Source organism: Corylus avellana, chromosome 1 (genome assembly GCF_965113065.1).
Source record: "Corylus avellana chromosome 1, dhCorAvel1.hap1.2, whole genome shotgun sequence".
In the NCBI taxonomy this organism is placed as follows: domain Eukaryota; kingdom Viridiplantae; phylum Streptophyta; class Magnoliopsida; order Fagales; family Betulaceae; genus Corylus; species Corylus avellana.
In genome coordinates this window covers 10,038,907-10,064,602 of record NC_142490.1, presented here as the reverse complement: position 1 = coordinate 10,064,602, position 25,696 = coordinate 10,038,907, and the positions used below count along the sequence as shown (strand labels likewise).

Sequence of the window (25,696 nt, the reverse complement as noted above, 5' to 3'; positions counted from 1 at the left end):
AGCCAAACCGCTTCTTTCCAATTCAGCCGTATCCAACGCGTCTTACCTCTACAGCACTCTTGTAGTTTCAACACCATATCTGCATCCTTCACGATCATCACAAACTCCTTAGACTCCACTTTCCAGACTCTAGACAACCCCATCGCTGTTTTGAAGAGATTTTAGTATAGAATAACTGATTATGCATACCGCCTTCTCATTTGAAGTGCTACACACGGCAACTTTGATTCCTTTTTCTAAAGCCTGATCAATTAGCCTGTGTAATTTGATAAGAGAAATACATCAAAGTCAAATTTTTGGAGATCTAAAATTTTATCTCAGACAAGGTTAGTTTTATCTAACATACCACATTATATAGTTTTTGCTGATTAGATTTCCCTTTGACGTATTTGAGAGATAGGTCTTAATGATAGTATTGGTGATTTTTCTTTTTAAATATGTCAGAAGCTACTTATGAGCCTCTTTTCTTCCCATTCCAGTATGCATATCTGCTACATTTAGTCTGGTTGTAATGTGGTATGTTAATTGCTTTCAGGATGAAACGTCACACAATTTCAGTGTTTGTTGGGGATGAGAGTGGAATAATAAATCGAATTGCGGGGGTGTTTGCTAGGAGGGGTTACAACATTGAGTCCCTTGCAGTTGGTTTGAACAAGGACAAGGCTCTCTTTACCGTAGTTGTCTCTGGAACCGAGAAAGTTTTGCGACAAGTTGTTGAACAGCTGAACAAGCTTGCGAATGTCATTAAGGTTATGGCTCACCTGAGATAATCCGGAAGTATTCTGTAGAAATCTTAATTCTTGGTGTTGGTATTGCTGATTGTTTATTTCTCTAACTTAAATTTATTTCAGTGAGGCAGGGGAATTGTTTACTTTTTATTTTTAAAATGAACCTTCCAAGATGTTGCTTTCTTGCTACTGCACTAGCTCTTCTAATACTTTGTGTTTTTTTCTACTAAATATAGATAGATATATAACTTTTTGGACTGACTGTTTACTTATTTGGTTCTGCACTTTACTTCTTGAGTAACTTATCTAATTGATCAGGTTGAAGATATCTCAAGGGAGCCACAAGTAGAACGTGAACTGATGCTTATAAAACTTAATGCAGATCCAAATAACTGTGCTGAGGTAATTATTTAGATCATTCAATCACTGGTCTGAGACATCATCACTTGGATGGTCTACTTTGACTTGAAAAGCAAAACTGTCCCATCAGTCGGTTATCTTTTTTTCTAAGGGGATATTGGTGCGTTTTACAGTCTGTAGATAATGTTTGGAGACAAATATCACACCATTGGAGTAGGAAATCATGTTTCAAGCGCTTTTTCTTTGTACTGGGTACAACTTTCTGCACCCAGTTTGATTATTTTTTTTGATAAGTAAAGATGTATAAATCAACAGTTTGATTATTTCCTAGCACAAATGCCTCATTGATCTCATTGTTTTTGATCCAGATATTTATCCTTTCGACTTCTTTTTTTTTTTGCTTTCCAAGACTTGTTTTTTTTTTTCTTAAATTTTTATTTATTTTTATTTTTTTAAAATCTTTTGGGGTATGTATTGGCAAATTGAGATAACCTCCCCTTTTAAGTTATTAGAGGTCATTGATGTGTTTTGCTAAAACGTAATTATATACTAATGTGGCATTTTGAAAAAAATACAAAAAGAAAAATAGAACAGTGGAATTTCCATAAAAAGTGTGATAATTTCTCAGGTATCTGGGCTGGTCATTTCATACATCTTTGAGGTGGGGCTCACTTAAATTAAGTGCATGGCCTACATGTATGCCATGCTGTGTTCATACTCTATTGTGGTGTCATACATTTCACTAGGGTGGCAAGTCGGAATTAACCAGTAAGGTGTTCTAAGTGTTTCTTACTGTATGGAGTTCAGTTTTTTTCTTTTTTTTTTTTCAAGATGGGAGTGGTTCTCTGATTTGAGGGCAATAAGCACCTTCCTTTTCAGTGGTTTTCCTTTCATTTTAGTGCATTGAAGTACCTGATCTCTTCTTTGTGCTATAATCTCCAGATAATGTGGTTAGTAGACATCTTCAGAGCAAAAATTGTTGATATCTCAGAAGATTCGCTGACTATTGAGGTGAATTTTTGTCAGATTCTTAGCTTTTACTTGTGTGTTTCAGTTATGACACTTAGCTAGCATTTGGTTTTAGATATGAAGACAAACATTGATAACAAACTTAATTCACAATTACTCAAAAATAAAGAAAGTAACTTGAGATACATGTTATTATAATTGTAATTGTTATAATTATCAATATGTTATTATACTACTACTACTATTTTATTTGAAATAGGGAAAACCTCTTATTTGAAGAAACATTCAGGGTCAAAACTATGGCTAATGAGTGTCTAGAAAGTCGTCTTCGATCGGGGGAACTTGGCGTACTATGCAAGTTGGATTTGGAGAAGTCGTATGATCATTTTAACTGGGATTTCTTGCTGTATTTGCTTAAGCGATGTGGTTTAGCTCTCGAGGGATACAGCAGGGGGATCCACTTTCGCTGCAGTTGTTTGTGGTGGTTATGGAAGCTTTGAGTTGGATGTTGACTTTGACGATAGAGCAGGGCCTATTGACAGCGTTTTCAGTGGGGTCAAGAAACCATAAAGCTTTGGTAGTGTCTCATTTGCTGTTCCCTGTTGAAACTTTGATTTTTTGTGGTGCACAGTTTGAGCAAATTTGACACTTGTGGTTTATATTCTTGTTTTTTGAAGTAGTGTCGGGATTGAGAATCAATTTGGGTAAATCTGAGCTTGTTGTTATAGGAGTGGTGGAAGATGTCGGAGACTTGGCTCATATTTTTGGGTGTCGAGTTGCCTCTTTGCCTATGAAGTATTTGGGTTTGCCGCTTATAGGGCATGTCTATTTGGAATGGCGTTATTGAGCAAATGGAATGTCGGTTGGCTGGTTGGAAGAAACTGTATTTGTCTATGAGTGGTCCGTTGACTTTGCTTAAAAGTACCCTTTCTAATTTTCCTACATATTACTTATCATTATTTCCTATTCCAATGGGAGAGGTTAATAGGATTGAGAGACTCCAAAGTGATTTCCTTTGGGGTGGCATTGGCTATGAGGTAAAATTCCACTTAGTAAATTGGAAGCAAATCTGCACGCCGCTAAAAGCGTGGGGGCTAGGTGTTCGGAATTTGCTTCAATTTAATGGAGCCTTATTGGGAAAATGGTTATGGTAGTATGCTAAGCAGAGCGAGGCCTTATGGAAAATGGTGATTGAAGCTAGATATGAGAGTATAAGGGGTGGATGGTGTTCAAAGGACGTTATGGGGACACATGTAGTGGGTGTGTGGAAACATATTTGAAGGGGGTGGGACAGTTTTTTCAAATTTGTTTGGTTTGAGGTGGGGATTGGGTCTAAAGTAAGTTTTTGGCATGATATTTGGTGTGGTGATTAGGAGTGGGCAAAACCCGCTCCACCCGCCCTGCCCAACCCGATTATTGTCTATAAAATTGTGGTACCAGATTTTTTTTTGGATTTCCGGCTGGGGCCGGCCAGATTGTGGGTAAGTAATTTTAAAATACCCTGGGTAACCGGCCCCACCCTGTATACCCAAAAAAAAACCCTAAAATCCTTGATTCTTTCTTTCCTCATGCAATTCTCTTTCTTTCCTAACGCAGTCATGCTGTTCATTCTTCACTCATCCTAGCGGCGCCTCATTCTCCAACCTCCACAAACCACGGCTCCACCTCCAGTGCTCCACGCTTGACCACGTCCTGGTTCCTCTCTCTGAATCTCCTTCATTCTCTTTCTTTGAGGCTGTTGTTTGTTTTGAACAAGCTTATTTCAATTTGATGGGGGGTAATGAGTTCTCGTTGTTTTGACCTTACGATTGTATACAAATCTACTTTTAGATGGTTACAAGCTTCTAACCTGTACCCTTTAGAAGGAGTTGGATGCTTTTATGGTTGAAAGCCCTATGTTACTAGTTCTTTTCTTCCTTTTCTTGCTTTTGCCTTCTTCTTTTATCTTTTCTTTGGAGAATGATTGAAGGGGTTGCTTTCACTTTTGCAGAAGAAAGAAGAAAGACACATAATACCCGCCCCGCCTTGCCTGCCCTTGATCACCCACCCCCACCCTGCAAAATTTGAGACCTGGTAGATACTGTTCATTACAGCCAAGTCTCGGGTATAATTTAAAATACCCTACAAAATTCGAGACCCGGTAGATACTGTTCATTATAGCCAGGTCTTGGGTGTAATTTAAAATACCTGCTAGGTGCGGGTCAGGTATCAAAAACCCCAAAACCCGGACCGATCCGACCCATGCCCACCCTTAGTGGTGATAGACCATTGAAGCACGTTTTTTTTTTGGCTTTGTTACTATTGCTAGACACAAAGATGCGTGGGTGGCAGATAACTTTCAATGTCATGATGGGGTTATTCAGTGGAATGTCCTTTTTATGCGATCAATCCAGGATTGGGAGATAGAGTTGGTACTATCATTCTTTAAGCAGTTGTATTCTTTCAAGTTACGTCATGGAGAGGGGGATCAGTTGGGATAGAGCTCGTCCAAGAGGGTTAAGTTTGAGGTGAAGTCATTTTATAAGGTGTTATCTGGCCAGACTCGTTCTGTATTTCCATGGAAGAGCATTTGGCGAGTAAAGGCTCCTTCGAGGGTGGCGTTGTTTGGGTGGACAGCAGCCTTAGGGAAAATATTTTTTGATAAGTAATAATGCATTAAGAGCGCAGAGGGGCGCAACCCTAGTACACAGGAAGTATACAAAGGAGCGACTAAGTAGGGGAGAAAGAAGAAGAGAACAAAAAGAGAAAATCAGGAAAATCAATCACTAAAGGAGCAAGCCATCCTGCTGTCCATGTGAATAAAGTGTACAAAAAGAAGTGAATAAGATCCTCTAGGTTCCTCGACAAATCCTCGAAGCATCTCGCATTCCTTTCCTTCCAAAGACACCATAGAAGACACAAGGGAGCCATCTTCCAAACCACCGCACTACTAGATCTACCTCCCGCCCACCAACTGGCAAACATCTCCATGACGCTTCTAGGCATAACCCAACTCAAGTTAAAGCGAGAGAATATGACCTCCCACAACTTGCGCGCGACCCCACAATGAAGGAAGAGATGGTCCACAGACTCCCCATCCACCTCACACATGCAACAACGATTAACCACAACAATACCTCTCTTCCGAACATTATCCAGAGTGAGAGATTTCCCAAGAGCGGCCGACCAAGCAAAAAACGCCACTCGCAAAGGAGCCTTAGTACGCCAAATCCTTCTCCAAGGGAACTGATTAGGCTCCTTAAGGGCAAGCCTCTTGTAGAAAGTGCGGACCTCAAACTTCCCTTTCCTTGAAGGAATCCACCACATACGGTCAACCCCTTCCCCCCGGATCGGAGACGAATACAAGAGTGAGAAGAAAGAGGCTAAGGCCAACTCCTCCCAATCATGGATACTACGGGTAAAAGTAACGTTCCAGTGCACCATCCCATTTACACACTCCCGAATATCCGCAATGGAGGCATCCTTGTTGCGGGCTATAATAAAAAGGCCCGGAAAAGCCTCTTTGAGGGGCGTCTCGCCACACCAACAATCCTCCCAAAATTTGACCTTCCCCCCCAAACCGGGAACTAATCTGAAGTGGCACCGAAACGACCTCCAAACCCCACAAATGAATTTCCATAGCCCCACCCCATGCGTTCCACGAGGAACATTTGAACGCCAACCACCCCAAACCACCCCATACTTAGCCACCAAGATACTTCTCCACCAAGCTTCTTCTTCATTTGCAAATCTCCATAACCATTTCCCCAAGAGGGCTTGGTTGAAAAGGCGCAAGCTCCGAATCCCTAGACCTCCCTCAGAAATCGGAGAGCAAACCTCGTGCCAACTGACCAAATGGAATTTGGGTTCATCCTTGAAACCTCCCCATAAAAAATCCCGTTGAATCTTCTCAATACGGTTCGCCACGGATATAGGGATGGGAAACAGGGACAGAAGATAGGTGGGCAAGTTGGATAAGGTGCTCTTGATGAGAGTGAGCCTCGCCCCCTTGGACAAATAAGAACGCTTCCACGAGGCCAACCTTCTAGCAATTTTCTCCACCATATCATCCCAAACAGCCAACTGCTTGAAAGAAGCCCCTAACGGAAGACCCAAATACTTCAAGGGAAGCGAGCTAGTGCCACAACCCAAGACGCCGGCCAGCTCATCCGTCTCAACTGAATCTCCGACTGGGACCAAAACAGACTTGGCCCGATTAATCTTTAGCTCGGAAACCGCCTCAAAGCCTATACTGAGAGCTTTAATAAATCTAACATGTTCCGGTTCTGCCCCACAAAACACCAAAGTATCGTCAGCAAAAAGAAGGTGGGAGATCGACACCCGCTCATGCTCCCTGGCACCCACATAGAACCCATTGATGAAACCCCTGCTTATGGAGGCATTAATCATCCTACTAAAAGCCTCCATGACCAAGATGAACAAAAAAGGCGATAGAGGGTCACCTTGTCTAACCCCGCGCGAGCTCACAAAGAAACCGGAGGGCGAACCATTGATCAACACCGAGAACCGCACGGACGAGATGCAATGCTCAATCCAAGAGAAAATATTGGTGCATGATAATCTGCGAAAGAGGAATATTGTGGTGGTTAAGTGGTGTTGTATGTGCAAGAAGAATGAGAAGTCTGTTGATCACTTTTTTGCTTCATTGTGAAGTTTCAGGAGAACTTTGGAGTTACATTCTTACATTGTTTGGGGTAGAGTGGGTTATGCCGAGATGGGGTGGTTCGATTAGGTGTGGTCTAGTTAAGGAAATATAGAGGCTGGTTCCATTGTGTGTAACATGGTGTATTTAGCGTGAGAGAAATGCGTGGCTTTTTAAGGATGTCGAGATTTCGGTGGTAGAGTTGCGGAAGTCTATACTTAACAGGTTACATATGTGGATAGCAGCGCACCATAGCTTGGATGTTCCTACTTTAGTTTTTATTTTTATTTTTTATAAGTAATTGTTGTATATATCAAAACACCAAGGGGACACAACCCGAATACACAAGAAGCATATAAAGAGAGCGCGAAACACCCAGAAAAGCCCTAAGCTCCCAAGGAGCACCCACAAGAGACCCAAAAAGAACCACTCAAGAAACACCCTACACAAAGGCTAACCCACAGCACCCAACCACCCCACAAAATCACCCCACATCCCTAACCCTACTCGAACCACTGCCCCTAGCCTCAAAGTTAATGGAGCATTCCAAATTCTTGAGCTCCCTCTTTCTTCCCTTGACCTTTGGAGCATAAAAGTCTTGAGCTCCCTCCTCATCGATGGCAATCAAAAGACTTTCCTCATTCCCTCCCCAAGATTTCATCGCGAACTTCATCTCGCCCTTCACCCCCAGCAGCACCTTTTTCTTATGCAGTTGTTTAGCTTCCTTATCCTTCGCTCTCCGCGAATATCCCACAATAGACTTGGAAACAGAGTATTGTTTATCTATCAAAACTTTGGCAGGTGCAGGATTTATAGGAGCATCCTCGAAAACTCGAGGTTGTTTCACCGGCGAAACAGAAGCCACTGAAGGAATAGTAGCCACCACCGGAGAAACAGAAGCCTCATCCTTCATCCTGCTCTGAAGCCTCGCCGAAGAAATAGAAATTGCCGCAGAAATCGCCGGAGGAAAAGAGAATTGTTTTGCAGGAATAGTAGCCACAATTGGAGGAACAGTTACTGTCACAAGAGTCACCGGAGAAGATTTCCGACCAAAATCTGCAGTCACCAAGCTCGGGTAACTCGCCGGACAAACCATCGCATGCGTAATCGCTGCTGTTGGGGATGACACCGACGAGACCAAGTCCAAAACCGAGCTCAATTGAGAATACACCGGCGAGACCAAATCCAGGATCAAATCCGATTCCGGATCCAGATCTAAACCCGGATCCCTATCCCAACTTGGATGCATACCCAATACCGGATCCATACCCGAAATCGGATCCATACCCAAAACCCGGATCTAGATCTAGATCCACACCAATGGCCCCCATACCATCAAGGTTATGCCAATTTCCAGTGGGCTTCACCTGCATACCTTCCAGCAGGCCTACATGCAACCCGTCAAGGATCCGGACCCATTCCACATGAGAAAACCCTAGATACTTCTTTACCCACCAATTGACAAAAAAACCCTTCATCTTCTTCCTTCTCAACCCAGCTGTAGCCGCCGCCAATGAGTCACCGTTCTTCTTCCTCTTCGGCAATCTCTGTGGGATTATCGACACCGGCATCTCCAACTCATAGCAGTCCACTGCCTTACGCATCTCAACACCACCGCTACCCATCCCAAAGCCGTCTGAATAAGGTAGTACATCGAGGAGGCAAGAGGACAAGAGCTTCGGAGTTGTCACCGCACGTATCACATCCACAAACGACCTCCTAGTAAACAAATCCGCCGAAGAGGGTGCCATATGAGCCTCCGAATCTAACCCTTTCTCCTTTGTTGCAATCAACAGATGCAACTCAACCGCAAACCGCTGCCATCCTCGTCCATTCTGGCCTTTTGGGATCCATATGACACCTTTACGTCCACCCTCAACATAGATGCCCACCTGCAAGAACCTTCCCACCTTGTTACCGCCCCCGTGAACCATCAGCGCCGTCCCATCCTCCTGGTAAGCCTTGGCGAACTCCTCCTTCGCCAGAGACAGACACGCCGCCTGCAACGAATCCATCAACCAAGAAGATGCTGGATGGCTCACACAAATAGCCCTTACGAACCCTTTCCTTTTTTCCTCCAAACGAAAATCAGGATACCCATCCTTCACCGAAAGGCAAAAAGATTTAGCTTCAATGTAAAAACGATGCTCCATGAAAAAGCGCTCACCAATCCCTAGCGAGCAGCGCCAACACGCACCACTGCTAGGGTGAAAATTCTCAACGAACTTGGTTCGACGAGAAGAGAGAGAGGACTAGTCCCAGTGATGCACTCTAACCCTTTCCTTTTTTCCTCCAAATAAAAATCAGGATACCCATCCTTCGCCAAAAGGCAGAAAGATTTAGCTTCAATGTAAAAACGATGCTCCATGAAAAAGCGCTCACCAATCCCTAGTGAGCAGCATCAACACGCACCACCGCTAGGGTGAAAATTCTCGACGAACCTGGTTCGACGAGAAGAGAGAGAGGACTAGTCCCAGCGATGCACTCTAACATGCAGCCTCATTTTTTTTTTCTTGATTTCATGAATTTATTTTCTTCTTCTTTCTATTAGGGGTTCATCTTTGAATACTCCATGTGTAATAGGGTTATGCCCCTCTACGCTTTATTAATGATATGAAATTACTTATAACAAAAAATAAGAATGCTTTAAAACATAAATTAATGACTGAAATAAAAAACTGAAAATTACTTTAAAGACAATAATGACTTGACCTTTAAAAACATATAAAATTTGACTCAAACAGATGCCATACTTGATTTTCAAACATGAAAAAGTTCTATGTAGCCAAAACTGAAAATTACTTTAGAGACAGTAACTTGACCCTTATTCGATCACTGCATCAAAGAGTTACTCCTAAAAGTTCTCTTATTCGAAGAAGGCGATTGGTAAGAGTGAGGAAAATTCTTTCAATTTTGGAGTAAAGGAAAGACTTTATGCTTGAGGGCGTTTTAAAGAGTTTTGAACTAAAGGGGTTGGCTCAAGTGGTAAGGGCATTGATCTTGATGGCATCTCCATAAGGCTTAAGGTTCAATTTTCCTTGAGTTCAAACAATTCCTTGGGGCCATGCTTGCCGGAAAAGCCGGAGTTGGGGCGCTTTGTACAATTCAAGGTTTGTCTGACAAAGGTGGGTACATCAAGTAACCTTGCCTTGGAGGGGTTCCCCATCATAAATATAAAAAATTTGTAGCTCAGAAAGAGCAGCAATGTCACAACTTCATTGTGTCTAATTGTTGTCAAACCCACTTAATTTTTTTACTATATTATAGTAAGAAGTTTAGTTCACATGCCCAACTTTTTGTCGACCCATTTTTTAGATGGAAATGAAAACATATGGATTGATGTGTCCTTGTTTCCAAAGAATTTCGAATATATAGATCCATTATTATACGTTTTCATTACAAAGCTGAGGTTAATTTAGCATTTCATGACCTTAAGTTGAGAAATAAGGTTCCATTTATCTATAACAGAGGTATCTCAATCATGGACTTTGAGTTTTTTTCTTTTTTACTTAAACACATGGACAACTAGAAATATAATATATATCCATGCCCACATTACTATTTCATGTTAATTGTGAGATCTTGATTCCTTGTGTTTATTGTGCATAAGTAATGCACTATGGGTCTTGCACGCATCTGTAGGTTTTGGACCTTTTGTCAAACCTTATGTTAAAGCATTTATCCTTATGTGCTAACTTTACGTTTGAATTGTGGGACCAGATTATTTTTGTCTTATAAATCTTCAAAGTAAGTTCCACATGGATATTTCAGGTCACTGGAGACCCGGGGAAGATGGTTGCTGTTCAAAGGAACTTAAGCAAATTTGGAATCAAGGAACTCTCAAGAACTGGAAAGGTAATTCATCCATATTTGTAGGCTCTTTGTTTCTACATGCCATCGTGTGTATGCATTTCTATATATTCTTAAGTTATTCAGTTTCTTAATGATAAACACATGGAATGGATGGAATAGCTATTCCATAATTTTGTAAGATTTTTAGCATTGGAATAGCCATTCCCATTGGAATGACTATTCCTTAAATTGAGAAATAGACTATATTTTCCAAATAAACCCACAATATTTTTCTTTTGAAATCCACCGCTGGCTATTGCCGGAGTTTGTCGGGGCCGGTTGCAGGACATCAGAATTCACCACCGGTCCTAGGAGTTCCACCTTCTTAAACAAATAGAGCCTCAATATATATTTTTTTAAATGTGGGCATTTTAATAATTTTGGTTTAATTCCAATGAGAGTTCACCAAACTGACGAATATGAATAGCTATTTAATTTCTGAAAACCTCTTTGAAAGTGGATTATCATCATGCGGTGCTGCTGACATGTAAAAGGGTTGTAATAACGAGATTCCTGATTCGTTACCTCTAGGACTAGTAACCTCAATTCTCAATGCTTTTCTGAATTTTTTATACCTTTAGACAGGCAGAAGCAATATGTATCTTAGATGGTATACTTTCAAATACAATTCGGTTCTATAATTATTTTATTTGAGTGTGAGATAACTGAATATACTTCTATTTTCCACGTTTCTATAATTTTTTTTTTTTTTTGATAAGTAATAGAAAATAATTATTAAATATGTAAGGCGCCCCTACGTATACAGGAAGTATACAAAAGTGCAAAACCCCCCAATCCACCCCCAAAACACCAATGTAAGAGCCACCCTATTAGAATTACAGCCAAGTTGACCCCACACACACCCCTAACTTTTCCACCACCATTAAGTCCCATAGAAGCAAAATACCACCTGAAGTCCCACAAGAAGGCACCCCCATAAACTGCACAAAATACCACCTGAAGCCCCACAAGAAGACACCCCCATAAACTGCGCAAAACGCTAAGCCATGAGCCTTACCGTTTCTATGGCTTGAACACTCGCCTCTAGCATCATAGTTGATGGAGTAGTCCAAATTTCTTAGCTCCCTGCTGCCTTTAAAACCAAGATTAGAGAGAGAAGCCAATTCCTCACAGCAATGCTCCTCTTCGATAGTTGTCAAAAGAGCCAAAGTTGGCGCCTCATAACCCACCGTAGAGATCCCCAAAAATAGGATATTACTCCTTTGCACAATGCAAAGCCTCATCTAAATACCCGGAATCTCCCAACGCAAGATGTGATCGTTAGGTCTGGAGAAGCTCATATGTCTGCCATAACTGCCAGCAAGGCTTTTGGAGAGCCATCAACCTGAGTGAAGGGACTCGAGCAACCACGACCCACAGCAAAGCCTACTTTGGACCTGGGACCTGTGACTTAGCCCAATTTGGTAGCCCTCTTGGCGTTGGGCTTGCATGCCAGGAGAAAGCATGACCCAACCCGTAACTTCAACCCCTTCTTACAACGCTTAGTGGTCCTAGGAATAAAAGTGGGCTTTTGGGTAGCAACTAAAGAATGGTCCTTGGGGCTTGGCCCAAAAACCTCCAAGCCTTCACACACACGCAAATCAACCTCCACTTTGATTTGTTCAAGATGACCTATCCATGCCCAAAGCAATCCAAAACCCTTCCTCTTTCCAACTTGAGAAATCATGTCATCCTTTGAAGCACAAAACGAGGAAGAAGCCGAACCTTGGGCTATGAACCTTGACTTTTGATCCGCGTCAAGTTGCTTCTTGTCCAATAGAGCGTCAAGACACATCGTCATCACCTTCTTCGAAATTGAAAAATTCTCCACCAAGTGCACCATCTCTGCAAACGACGAAGAGCCACCTACCATGATGGGCCCTTTCCTACCGTAAGGGTTGTTCCCTTACCCACCCCAGATCCTGCTTCCCTGATGAAGAGGAAACACTAGACGACTGACACAACACCACACGATGGTTCCTTTACCGACTGTGGAATTAAAGAAAAGCTTCAACTTGCTAAGTTCGGCCTCAAAACAACTCCATCCCCGCCCTTCTCGTACCTCAGAGATCATGATGAGTCCTCTCTGGCCACCCACTACATGCACAGCCACTTCTAGAAACTGGCCAGACTTGTTGGAGCCTCTTCGAGTGATAAACATCTTGGATTCCTCTCTAAATGACTTGATGAACTCCCTTGTTATAGAAATGTGAATCAACTCCTCCACCATGGATTTTAACCAAGCAGTACACAATCCCAACAACTAAACACGGGATAAGCCCCTTCTCCTTTCCTCTAGCTGGAGAACAAAGGGGCAACCACCGAGAGCTCGAATGTTTTAGCCTCAAGGTAAAACCATCTCACAAAATCCATCTCCGGCCACACACCGTGTGCACCTTCATCGGCAAAGCCAACAACAATGCAGTCTAACATGTAAGACAAGCCACAAACACCACAGCCAGCAATGAGAAACTCAACCCGTAGGACGACAAAGTTGTTGAAATTAAGATGATGTGAGAATATTGAGCGGAAGCAAGAGAGAGAAATAACACAAAGAACTTTACGGGTGGTTCGGTTTTAGACACCTATGTCCACCTCTCAGAATACCCCTAAGGGTTACATTGTGCTCATAAACTTTTTTGCCTACGATATAAAGGTCCTTATTTATAGGGTAATGTCTAAATACAAGTATAGTAATTAAATCCCTTTGATTTGATTACAATCCTAATATTTGATTACAATTAGCATATAAATAGAGAATATTTGATATCATCGTAATTATGGAATATACGGAAAATATATTATATTTTCCGAATATTCTAACAAAAGCCACCCAAGACCTGGCAGCTACAAAATGGAGACACAAGAGAGGAGTAGCGGGATGCGCCTGCACGCGCCACCACTAGGAATTGATCGAACAACTAAAGTTACTGGCATATCCCATAGACATGTTTGCCTTATTTTCCGCATTCTATAAATATACATTTCAAAAATATATAATTGTGAGAAAAATAGTTTTAAAAATCTAATCAGATTAGGTTAGTAGCTTATGGTGACCATCCATGATTGGGTTCCTTAATAAATGTTGTTAATCAATTAAGACAAACAGTTGTTACTCATTAATATATAACAAGGATTTCCCATGTGATGAGTTTGAATTTCAATATGTGTAGATTGCCTTGCGACGGGAGAAGATGGGTGAGACGGCTCCATTCTGGGATTTCTCTGCTGCTTCTTATCCAGATCTTGAACAACCATCTCCTACTAATGTTCTTGTAGAGAATGCAAATCGATCACTTAATGGCAATGTCAGTACATCCTCAAAGGTTTGTACTTTTTGTTCTATCAAGGAGGTTCTGCTTGCTATTCCTTTTTTGTCCATGACTATCTGTTTTTTTTTTTTTTTTTTTTCTTCTCTATATTAGAAATTACTGCATAGAGCTATAGGATTTTACTTATCACATGTGCATAGTGGGTACCTCATTTTCACATGCCAATTTTAACAGGCTTACCATTTTAGATAATTTGTTCTATCTTTTGCATATGCTCTGACCAAGTACATCTGAAAAATCATTATTTAAAAAATTAACTTCCTTATTTTTGGAGGATGAATTATTGAACTTATAAACTTATATGTTGATTGAACTGTTTGTGTTTGTGAATTTTAACCAAATGCAGTTTGAGAATAAGGAATCCTAGGGGCAGCCATGGTTTTAAAACTTTTATTAATCCTTGAATCATTTGGGAGGAGATATTGCTATTATTTAATAAAGAGAACATATAATCCTTTGGGAAAAGTCCACGTATCCCTCTAACTACCATTCAATTAACAATCTTCCCTCCAAACTACCAAAAACTTTTTAACGCCCCCCAAGGACAAAAAGAAGAAGACAAAAATGACTTTAAATTTTTTTTATTAAGACAAATACCCTGATAAATTCAAAAAAATAAAAATAAACTAAAAATAAAGACACAAAAATAGGATTAGCAAAAGAAAGAGGGGATGAAATTAGGCCAGAGAAACTGGAGGCCAAGATGAACCAACATGGATTCTTTTTGTTTCTTTTTGTTTTTGGGTTTTATAGAGAGCTTTTGATGGGATGGAAAAATAGAGCATAACTGGGCAGGCCAAGAAAATTTTGCTGTAGAAGGTTACCTGGAATACAGAGACAGCAAGAATGAATTGGAAAATGATGCAGCTATAGAGGTGGAGATGAGATCGTAGGGCATATGGAAATTTTTCCTCCTTTATCCTTTTTTGTGGTGAGTGCTGTGAGGTGAGTGCAGTGACGGCGCGTGAGGGCGCGTGTAGGGTGTTTGGAGCTAGTGTTTGCTTGTGTCATGGCTGGACCGAGGAGGTGGATGGTGGAGTCCAAGGAGTTTGAGGTGTTGATCAAGGAAGGGGCATCAGGAGTAAGAATTTTTGAAAGGAGCCGCAGAACCAAAAGGTCCATCTTTCTTAAAAAGGATGAGTTAGCCTGGTTGGTGAAAGTAGCGGATGATTTGGTGGCAGTGAAGAGCTCTGAGGTATTCTGGGATCAATCTAGAGCTGGATACCCCAGAATTATTGCACAGAAGAGTTCAAATAGGCATGGTTACTTCCTGACTGTGGAGGAATTCGATGGAAGAAAGAGATGCGGCTCAATCATCATCCCCGAAGGTCGTCGTGGGTTTGGGTGGGATCGCTTCATTAAAGAAATGCAAGCAGCTAACTTTTTTCTTCGTGGTCACAGTGTGATCAAGGAGTGCAGAGAGTTTAGAGGAGAAAAGGGTGAAAAGGAGGTAATGAAGCAGAAAAGCTATGCGGAGACAGTGAGACTGTCATTGAAGGCAACCCAGGAAGATAGTGAAGAATGGACAGAACCAGGTCGGCGGAACTATACGTTTGACAAGAGGAGCCTAAGACCGATGAAGACCCAGGGGCCAGCGATGGTTCAGGGAGTTTCGGGGGGGCTTCCGGTGGAGTATGTTATGGCTCCGACGAAGTCAATCTGGCCGGCGAATTCTGATAGAGGCCCGGTAGTGCCTCGCGTGAAAGATACGAAAGCTGGAGGTGGCGTAAAGCGTGTGACAAGAATTCCGGCGAGTGGGTCAGCAAAGCCGGCAGCGCAGTCTGAGCAGTTGTCAGTCTCTGGAAGCATGAAGGGACGGAAGGGGATGGGGTACCATGCTGGGCAGACCTACTCTGAGGTAGGTATTGAGCTCCTCAACGTGAAGGAGACGTTGAGTGTTCTGAAGAGAGAATGTGACGTGGGGATGTTTAAGATTGACAGGGTGATTAAGCAGATGAAGCTTAGTGGGCTTGGGCCGGGAGGAAAGGAAGTCGCAGCTCAAGGAAAGGCTGTATGGAAGGAGAAGGTGAAGGTTGGGCCGGGAGGAAATACTAATAAGATCAGCAGCAGTTTGAAGTTGAAGAAGAAGGTGGTGTTTAAGCCAAGAGGGGTGGTGGGCTCAAGTGTGGGCTATAGTCCAAGCCCATTACAAGAGAAAGGTGGGTTGGCTACATTGGCGGTTTCTGGAAAACTCGTGACTGAGTCGCGAGCTCTCACGCCTTCACCGGAGTGTTCGACGTTGGCCGGCAGAGAGCAAATAGGGGAAGAGGGGGTTGGGTCAGTGGCAGAAAGGAGTCCCAGGGTGGTTGTCGGCATGTCTGTGGGGGATGCTAGCACTTTCGGGGCCGGAAGGAATTTAAGTCCAAAAATCCCCGCAAGCCCGGTGACGGAACTTCTGCCCACTGGTAAAGATTTAACTCTTCTGACCTATATGAGGAGAAAGACTGGGCCGAAGAATAGGGACGTGCCAGAAGCTTCATCGTCGATGTCTGGGCAGTCGAAGGGGATTCTGGGACCATCGCCGGAATTTTCGCAGGGGGTGCCGGAGACGTTAATGTCATCGGAGAAGCAACAGACGGCGCCGGAGAAGCCTATGGAGTCCGGCCAGGCTGGAAAGAGTGCATGCTTGGCCACTCGGAAGTTTCTGAGGGGGAGCCCATCTCGTCGGAGTAGTGATTTGGCCGTGGGGGAGTGGGCTCAGCAGGTTCGTCAGGGGGAGGAATGGAGTTTGGCTCCGTTGAGCAATTTTGGACAGAATAGGGTGGATCGAACTTTGGCATTGCAGCTGTCTGGGTCTGATTCAGGTATGGAGGGGGATAAAAGTGTTGAAACAGTGGGGTTGGAGGATTTAGGAGCAGACACGATTTCTTCCAGCTGGGTAGTTGGTAACTGTCTCCATTTTTGCCCAAAAATTGGAATTTCTGATGAGGGGAAAAAGGAGGAATTGGAGGATCTTTTTAAGGCTATCGAAGCTTCTAGAAAGCAGTACGATTCGAACTTGGGAGGTGCTTCTGCATGTGTTCCTGAACTCGAAGGCCTTGAAGAGATTGAGGAAAATGAGAGGGGCGCTTTGGTGGATCATGAAGCTTAATATTGTAGTATGGAATGTGAGAGGGTTGAATGCCCTCAAGAAAAGGTTGCGCATTAGGGGTCTTTTGAAAGAATGGAAAGTAGATGTAGTGTGCTTGATTGAGACGAAGATGGAGGTTATCTCTCGAGAGGTGATTCATAGTCTTTGGGGAGGTCAACATGTGGGGTGGAAGTATAAAGGTTCTAATGGTTTGTCGGGAGGGATGCTTATGATGTGGGATAGGAGGGTTGTAGAGTGTAAGGAGGAGTGTGTGGGACTTTTCACCTTGGCGTGCTCGTTTCAAAATGTGGAGGATAGATGGGTGTGGGCGTTTGGGGGAGTGTATGGTCCGAATGAGGAAGTGGAGAGAAGGACGCTTTGGGATGAGTTGGCTGGTTTGATGAGGATTTGGGAGGTTCCTTGGTGTTTGGGCGGGGATTTTAATATTGTACGTTTTCCCAGTGAGCGCTCCAATGATTCATATTATTCATCGGGCATGATGGATTTTTCGGACTTCATCTCAGAGAATAATCTGGTAGATATTCCGATGATGGGGGGTCAATTTACTTGGTCCAATAATCAAGAAAATGAGAGTTGGTCGAGGATTGACCGGTTCTTGTTTTCTTCGGATTGGGAAGATCACTACCCAGCAGTTGTACAAAGGAGACTTCAACGCCTGCTCTCGGATCACTTCCCATTATTGTTGGATTGCGGGACTCCTTGTGGAGGTAAGAAGGGTTTCAAATTTGAAAATATGTGGCTTAAGGCAGAGGGTTTTGTTGATAAGGTTGCTTCTTGGTGGGGGTCGTATTTGTTTGAGGGTTTGCCTAGTTTTGTGCTTGCTAGTAAATTAAAATCTCTTAAAGTGGACTTGAAAAAGTGGAATGAGGAGGTCTTTGGGGATATTGGGAGGAAAAAGAAGGAGTTATTGGGAGGTATCCAGGAGTTGGATGAGTTGGCAGAATCGAGAGGCTTAGATCAAGAGGAGAAAATCCGGAAGGCGGACAAGTTGAAAGAGTTGGAGAATACTTTGTTGTGTGAAGAGATTCATTGGCGTCAAAAATCGAAAGCTTTGTGGCTCAAGGAGGGGGATCGTAATACTCGCTTCTTCCACAAGATGGCTAATTCTCACCGGAGGTACAATCGGATGGAAGTGCTTCGTATTAATGGCGCTTTATCCGATGATCCAGTTGAGGTAAAAGAACACATAGTGCAGTATTACCAATCTCTTTATTCGGAACAAAGCTCTTGGCGCCCTAGAATGGATAACCAGCAGTTCTTGTCCATAGATGAGGAGGATAATAGTTGGTTAGAAAGAGAGTTTGAGGAGAAGGAGGTTTGGGAGGTGGTAAAAGGCATGAATGGTGATAAGGCTCCGGGTCCAGATGGCTTTTCCATGGCTTTTTTTCAAGCTTGCTGGGGAGTTATCAAACAAGACATTATGGCGGTTTTTGCAGAGTTCCATAGCAGACGTCAAATGGTGAAGAGCTTGAATGCAACTTTTATTTCCTTGATTCCAAAGAAGGCGGATGCGGTGGAGATGAAGGACTTTCGGCCCATTAGCCTGGTGGGAGGGGTGTATAAAATTGTGTCTAAGGTTCTTGCCAATAGGATGAAAACTGTTTTGGGTAAGGTCATTTCCTTTTCTCAAAATGCTTTTATTGGGGGTCGGCAAATCCTAGATTCCGTTCTTATTGCAAATGAATGTGTGGATAGTCGCAAGAAATCAGGGGTCCCAGGGGTTCTTTGTAAGTTGGATTTGGAAAAGGCCTACGACCATGTAAATTGGGACTTTGTTTTGTATTTGCTGCATAGATGTGGGTTTGGTGGGAGGTGGAGGGCTTGGATAGAGTGGTGTATTAAGACGGTAAAATTTTCCATCCTAGTGAATGGTTCTCCGGAAGGTTTCTTTAGCAGCTCGAGGGGAATCCGGCAAGGAGATCCTCTCTCACCGTTATTGTTTGTGCTTGTTATGGAGGCTTTGAGTAAGATGGTGAATGCGACGGTTGACCAAGGCCTTTTGACTGGGTTTTCGGTGGGAAATAGGGTCTTGTCGGAGTTGATGGTCTCTCATTCCTTATTTGCGGATGACACTTTGATCTTTTGTGAAGATTCTATTGAGCAAATCTGGTATGTTCGTCTCATCCTCTTATGTTTTGAAGCTGTTTCGGGTTTGAGAGTGAATCTTGGAAAATCAAAGATTGTGGCCATTGGTGGGGTGGAGAACATCGGGGGCTTAGCTAACATCCTTGGGTGTAGTGTTGCCGAGTTGCCTATGAAGTATCTGGGTCTCCCTCTTGGGGCTTCTTTCAAGGATACGGCCATGTGGAATGAAGTGATTGAAAAGATGGAGCGTCAGATGGCAGGTTGGAAGAGAATGTATCTTTCTAAGGGAGGTCGCTTAACCCTCATCAAGAGCACTTTGGCTAATCTTCCGACTTACTTTTTGTCTCTGTTTCCGATTCCTGTAAGTGTAGCTAAAAGGATTGAGAAAGTCCAAAGAGATTTTTTGTGGGGAGGAATGGGAGATGAGCCCAAGTTGCATCTTGTAAGTTGGAACCAAGTGTGCAGCCCTCTTCGTTATGGTGGTCTTGGCATTCGGAAGTTGCACCAGTTTAATCAAGCTCTTTTGGGGAAATGGCTTTGGAGATACGCAAATGAAAACGGGGCTCTTTGGTGTAATTTGATCAAAGCTAAGTATGGAGATCAAGAAGGTGGGTGGTGCACGAAGGAGGCTTCGGGCCCTCATGGTGTGGGTCTATGGAAGCATATTCGTAAAGGGTGGAATTTCTTTGCCAAAGGTATTCGATTTGAGGTGGGGGAGGGTTCGAAAGTCCGATTTTGGCATGATATTTGGTGTGGGGACAACTCCTTGAAGCAAGCTTTTCCGTCCTTATACAGTATCGCTAGACACAAAGAAGCTTGGGTGAAGGATAATTTTATTGGGAGGAATGGGGTGGTTGAGTGGAATGTCATTTTCGTGCGATCGGTTCAAGATTGGGAGATGGACTTGATTTCTCCTTTTTTTGATCGGTTGTATTCTTGCAAGGTTTCCTTAGGCAATGCAGATCGTATTTGTTGGTCTTCTTCCAAGAAAGGCAAGTTCGAGGTTAAGTCGTTCTATAAGGCCTTGTCTTCTTCTTCTCACGAGGAGTTTCCTTGGAAGAGCATCTGGCGTACTAAGGCGCCTCAGCGGGTGGCTTTTTTCGGATGGACTGCGGCCTTGGGCAAAACTTTGACTCATGATATGCTGCGTAAGAGGAACATAGTGGTTATGGAGTGGTGTTGTATGTGCAAGAAGTCCGGAGAGTCAGTCGATCACCTTCTTCTCCACTGTGAGCTTGCGAGTGCTCTTTGGCACATGATTTTTCAGCGATTTGGGCTGCATTGGGTCATGCCGTGCAGGGTGAGGGCTTTGTTTGCTAGCTGGTGGTCGGGAGGTCGTACTCGAAGTGCGGTTGTGTGGAAGATGATCCCTCTGTGTCTTATGTGGTGTATTTGGAGTGAAAGAAATGCTAGATGTTTTGATAATTCCACTAGGACCATAGAGGAATTGACTCATTTCTTCTTATTTACGCTTTACTCTTGGACGGCCGCTTGGCTAGCTCCTTTAGTGATTAGCTTCTCTGATTTTCTTTTTCATTTCTCCCCCTCCTAGGCGCTCTCTGTTTTACACTTCCCGTGTATATGGGTTGCGCCCCTCTGCGCTTTTTTATATCATGATTACTTATCAAAAAAAAAAGAGGTGGAGATGAGGACAGCAGTGGAATTGGGCAAGGGAAATTTGTGGCCGGAAGATTTTTTCCAGTGACTAAAAGGAAGAAACGTGATCGATCCATGTGAAAACATTAACTTGGAGCAATATTTTGGTTCTGCAAATTTAGGAAACAATGATCATACAAATATATATAAAGTTATGACATGCAAAAAGATCAGACAAAAGAAATAAAAAAAGTTGTAAAACAGCCAAATTCATTCTCTGTGTTCTACAAAGTTGATCATAATCACCAAAACATTTGCATACAGAAGCAAAAAATAAACTGATGCAGCATCTATGATTGTAAAAGCTCCATAGGAATCATTCAGTTTGCCACGTTTCTTTTCTTAAGCAACTAGAATTGTCCTAGCTAAGAAAGAATTCATTGTCCTTTTAATATCTGTAAGTGGCTTGGGGGTGATTTGGCCACCCACTATTTTTTTGATAAATAAGTGATTTATTGAAAAACGCAGAGGGGCGCAACCCTAGTATACAGGAAGTATACGAAGAAAAGCTCCACTAAAGGCAAAAAGAGGAACATAAAGATAAAAATTGAGACATGGTGGAAATCTTAGGCACACTACAAGCTTCGGTCCAATGGAACAATATTTGAATAAGCAACTTTTTGAGCTCTTCCATCGACCTTTCTGGATCTTCAAAACATCTTGTATTCCGCTCTCGCCAAATGGTCCACATAAGACATAATGGTGCTATTCGCCACACCTCCTTAGCTGAAATATTACCACCCTTACCACGCCAACACACAAACAAATTTGCCACCCCTCCAGACATAACCTATGTGACATCAAAAAGAGTGAGTACTACACTCCATAACGTTCGTGCCACTTCACAATGAAGGAGAAAATGGTTGATAGACTCACCACTTTGCTTGCACATGCAACACCATCCCACCACAATGACACCTCTTTTACGCAAGTTGTCCAAAGTCAGAATCTTTCTTAGAGTCGCCGTCCACGCAAAGAAACTGACTCGCAATGGAACTTTGACTTTCCATGCAACATCTACGTCTATCACAATTGGTTCATGCAACATCTATGTCTGCTACTTAAGAAGTCCAACCTCATCACGTCAGTGCACCTAGAAGAGTCCACTTGTCTACTACTATTGGACGTCTTTGTTCTTCTATTGTGACTAGAAGTCTGGCCGACCATCGTGCATCTAATGATGATAGATATTCGGTTAAATAAGAATTGTCTATCACATAGTAGGAGTACATCACATAATCTTTATCTGTAACTATTTACATAGTAGTTCATTTGTAACTACAATACTTTGTAATCTATATATATTGAATGGAATTCAGTGGTCAAGATATTCTGGCCAACTTTCCCATTACATACTTTCTTACAACCCCCTATTTGGTCAAATAGGGTGGCCAAGCCACATCTCGGTTTTTTCCTTTTTTTCAAAAAATAAAAATAACATTATTGAGGGTATTTTTGTCATTTGGGGACATTGACAATTTTTTGTTACTTTGGGGAGACATTGTCCTAATTGAAAGTTTGAGGGGGGGAGGCATTATCAATTGGGTGGTTGTTTGAGTGGGGTATGTGGACTGTTTCTAATTCTTTTCTATACTTGCCATATTTGCAACTTCTTTCTTGCGTTTTATTCTGCAACACTTCCTACTTGTCGTCAGCATTATAATTTATATTTCCTAAATGTTACTTTTTTATTTTGTTGAACTTATGATGAGAAAGGCTAGAGTCGGAAGTATAGGTGAAAAAGTAGTTTATAGAATTATTAATTTTGAAATGATTTGGTGACACTGGCCACAACTTGGTAGTTGTTTCTTATTTGAAGTGCTATCCTGATACTATGCTTCTATTTGATGTACGTTCTACGTTATTGGGGTAAATTGACTTGTGGTAACTAATATTAGAAAAGATGCAGCTTTGTTAAGAAATGCCAAATGATTATTGAAGCAAGAAAAGATCGTCAAGACTTTTCTCAATAATTGAGAAAGAAACTCAAGAATGAAACTCAATGAGACGGAAAGTGAGAACAGCTTGGTCCCAGATTTTTAAAATATTAAAATATTTGGGCTATGCGCAAGCTAGTCAAGAAGTTTACTTAAATAAATCTCTGATCAATTTCTTGTGTTTCTACACTATATTTAAATAAAATTAAGTCAAGTTAGCTCAAGTAGATTTTCAGATAGAACTCTGTTTATTTATTTTCTACCACAACCTAGGAAAAGCGCTAACCACCTTTGTGTTATTACTCCGAAAAGACAAGTCAAAGTTTGAATTAGAGCTCTTTGAAATCATTTATAAAGTTCAATCTCGCCAACTAATGAGTAACCGTGTGACTTGGAACATATGTGACACAATTACAATCCACCCGCCTAATGTAGGACATAACTTTTCCTCACTCAAATTCCTAACGTCCTTGTCAGGGCTATGTCATGATGCATTGTCCCAATGCCATATGATGTTACTAGGTTGCTCTAATACCATTTTTTCGCGACTGAAAGTAGTGTTAGCCACATTTGTACTATTATTCCAAAAAGACTATATTTGTTACCGTGCATAACAGCGATGAATAATGTGGAATTGAAAAGAAAGATCAAGAGAAAATCGAGACATAGATTTAGGTGGTTCAGCAATGTGCTTACGTCCACAGGAGAGTGCGGCTATATTTCACTATTCAATGATTTAGGGTTACAACATAACATACTGATAGGGAAATCCTAATTTGTAAGTATTTTGGAAAACCTCAAAATACCCTCACAACCTATTTGTCCCCAAGTTCACATAAACTAATTATGCCCAATGAGCGTAGTTTTAGTATTATTGTCTGTGCCTTAGAGTATGAGCCACTTGTTCCAACAATCTCCACCTTGGCAAGTATTCACCTCTTTGAAGATAATCAAGTATTGCGCCTCCATGTGGAACTGATAGGTTTGGGGATGCCGCCTCCTCTCCTCTCCTTTCTAGCATCTAGAGACATTTGTCAAGTCCAAGCAATGCTTGAACTTGTTTGTGGTAACAGGCTTCGTCAACATATCCGCTACATTCTCATAACTGTGAATCTTCTCAAGTAATGATTTACTTGTAACAACCAATTCCCTGATCTTGTGAAACCTCACATCAACGTGCTTGGTTCTCGCATAATATATCTGGTTCTTTGCCAAGTAAATGGCACTCTTGACTATTACAATACAACGAAACTCCACCTTGCTGAATACCCAGCTCACCAACTAACCCTGTGAGCCATAAAGCTTCCTTTGCAACCTTTGCCGCCACCATATACTCTGTCTCAGTCGTGGACATTGTAACTGTGGACTGGATCATAGACCTTCATCAGATGGGTCTTCCTGCAAAAGTGAACACATAACATGTGGTCGACCTTCTGTCATCCAAATCCTCTGCATAATTTGCATCCACATATCCCACAACTGACAAATCACTTTTCTGTCTGACAAAAGTGATGCCATAGTCTCTACTAGCTTTCAAGTATCTGAAAATCCATTTGACTGTATCCCAGTATTGTCTCCCTAGATTTTTCATGTACTTGCTCACCATACTGACTATATGAGCTAAATTTGGCCTAGTACATTCCATAGCGTACATCAGACACTCCATTGCATTGGCATATGAGACCTTAGGACATGTCTTCAATTTCTTCAACTGTCTTGGGACATTGTGAGGTAGATAAACGGAAGTGATTCGCCAAAGGTGTACTCACTGGTTTTCGCATTCTCCATGCTAAACCTTTCCAACACCTTCACATAGCCAACCTGAGATAGCCACAATCTCTTGGCATCCCTATCCCTAGGAATCCCCATCCCAAGAATCTTCTTGGCACCCAAATCCTTCATGTCAAATTCTCTACTCAACAAAGCCTTCTGCTTGTTGGACCTCCACTACTCTTAGCTGCAATAAGCATATCATCCACATACAGTAACGGAAAAAACAAATGAGCCATCAGTAAGGCTCCTCACATACATACAACAGTCATATTCACATCTCCTGTAGCCAATTCTGGTCATGTAGGAATCAAACCACTTATACCACTGCCTTAGAGACTGCTTTAGCCCATAAAGTGACTTCTTCAATTTCAAGACCAAGGGCAACCAAATATTCTCAAACCAGAGTAATTTACCTCATTACCTGTCCACACCTCCTCTACAACTTTACCATCTAGTACTACCATCGGTGACCTGTTGTTCAAGTAGCATGCCATACTCACTGCATTTGCCCAAAAAATCTTTGCAAGTCTAGCATTCAAAACCTAAGACATTGTGTTCTCTCTGCAATAGACTTGTTTGTCCTTTCTGCCACACCATTTTGCTGTGGTGTCTAGCGTACTGTGAAATATCTCTTTATACCATGCTGCTCATAGAAATCTCTGAACTTATCATTTGTGTACTCAGTGTCATTATCTATCCTGGGCACTTCACCTTTTTCCCAGTCTGGTTCTCCACTTCAGCTTTTCACAACTTGAACTTGACAAACGTCTCTGATTTATACCACATGAAGTACACCCAAACCTTTCTGGAAAAATCATCAATAAAAATTACGAAATACATATGTCCTCCCCATATTGGTCCCCAAACATCAGAATGAACATAAAGAATACCCTCTATCTTGTGTGTAGCTATCTTGAATTGTACCCAATTCTAATTTCTCAGAACACAAAACTTACAAAAATTAAGCTTGCATGTTTTGACACCCTTCAACAGATTTCTCTTATGAAGCTCCAACATGTTCCGCTCACTCATATGACCCAACCACATATGCCACAAAACTGTACAATCGGAATCAGATTCCACAGAGGTGATTCCACCTACAACTGTATTTCTCAACAGTTTATAGATTCTTCGTCCATGACATGATACATCATGTCATCCCCCAGACAAAGCCGAATAGTAGGCACCGCTTTAGCCTTAAGTTGCTTCCAAATATGTCCAGTATACCATATGGTTTCATCCCATGTAATCCCTTCACCATCCTTTGTTGC

General features: G+C 42.1%; 1 protein-coding gene across 2 annotated transcripts in view; it reads left to right on the top strand.

The window, feature by feature from the left end:
* The window catches only part of VAT1 (VALINE-TOLERANT 1), a 44,373-nt gene that overhangs the window by 8,859 nt on the left and 9,818 nt on the right, over positions 1 to 25,696 (top strand). For both annotated transcript variants that reach the window (XM_059584143.2, XM_059584144.2), the window contains exons 2-6: positions 536 to 749; positions 1,047 to 1,130; positions 2,031 to 2,099; positions 10,471 to 10,554; positions 13,725 to 13,877. In XM_059584143.2, coding sequence (XP_059440126.1) covers positions 536 to 749; positions 1,047 to 1,130; positions 2,031 to 2,099; positions 10,471 to 10,554; positions 13,725 to 13,877 — 604 coding nt within the window. The remainder of the gene's footprint in view (positions 1 to 535; positions 750 to 1,046; positions 1,131 to 2,030; positions 2,100 to 10,470; positions 10,555 to 13,724; positions 13,878 to 25,696) is intronic.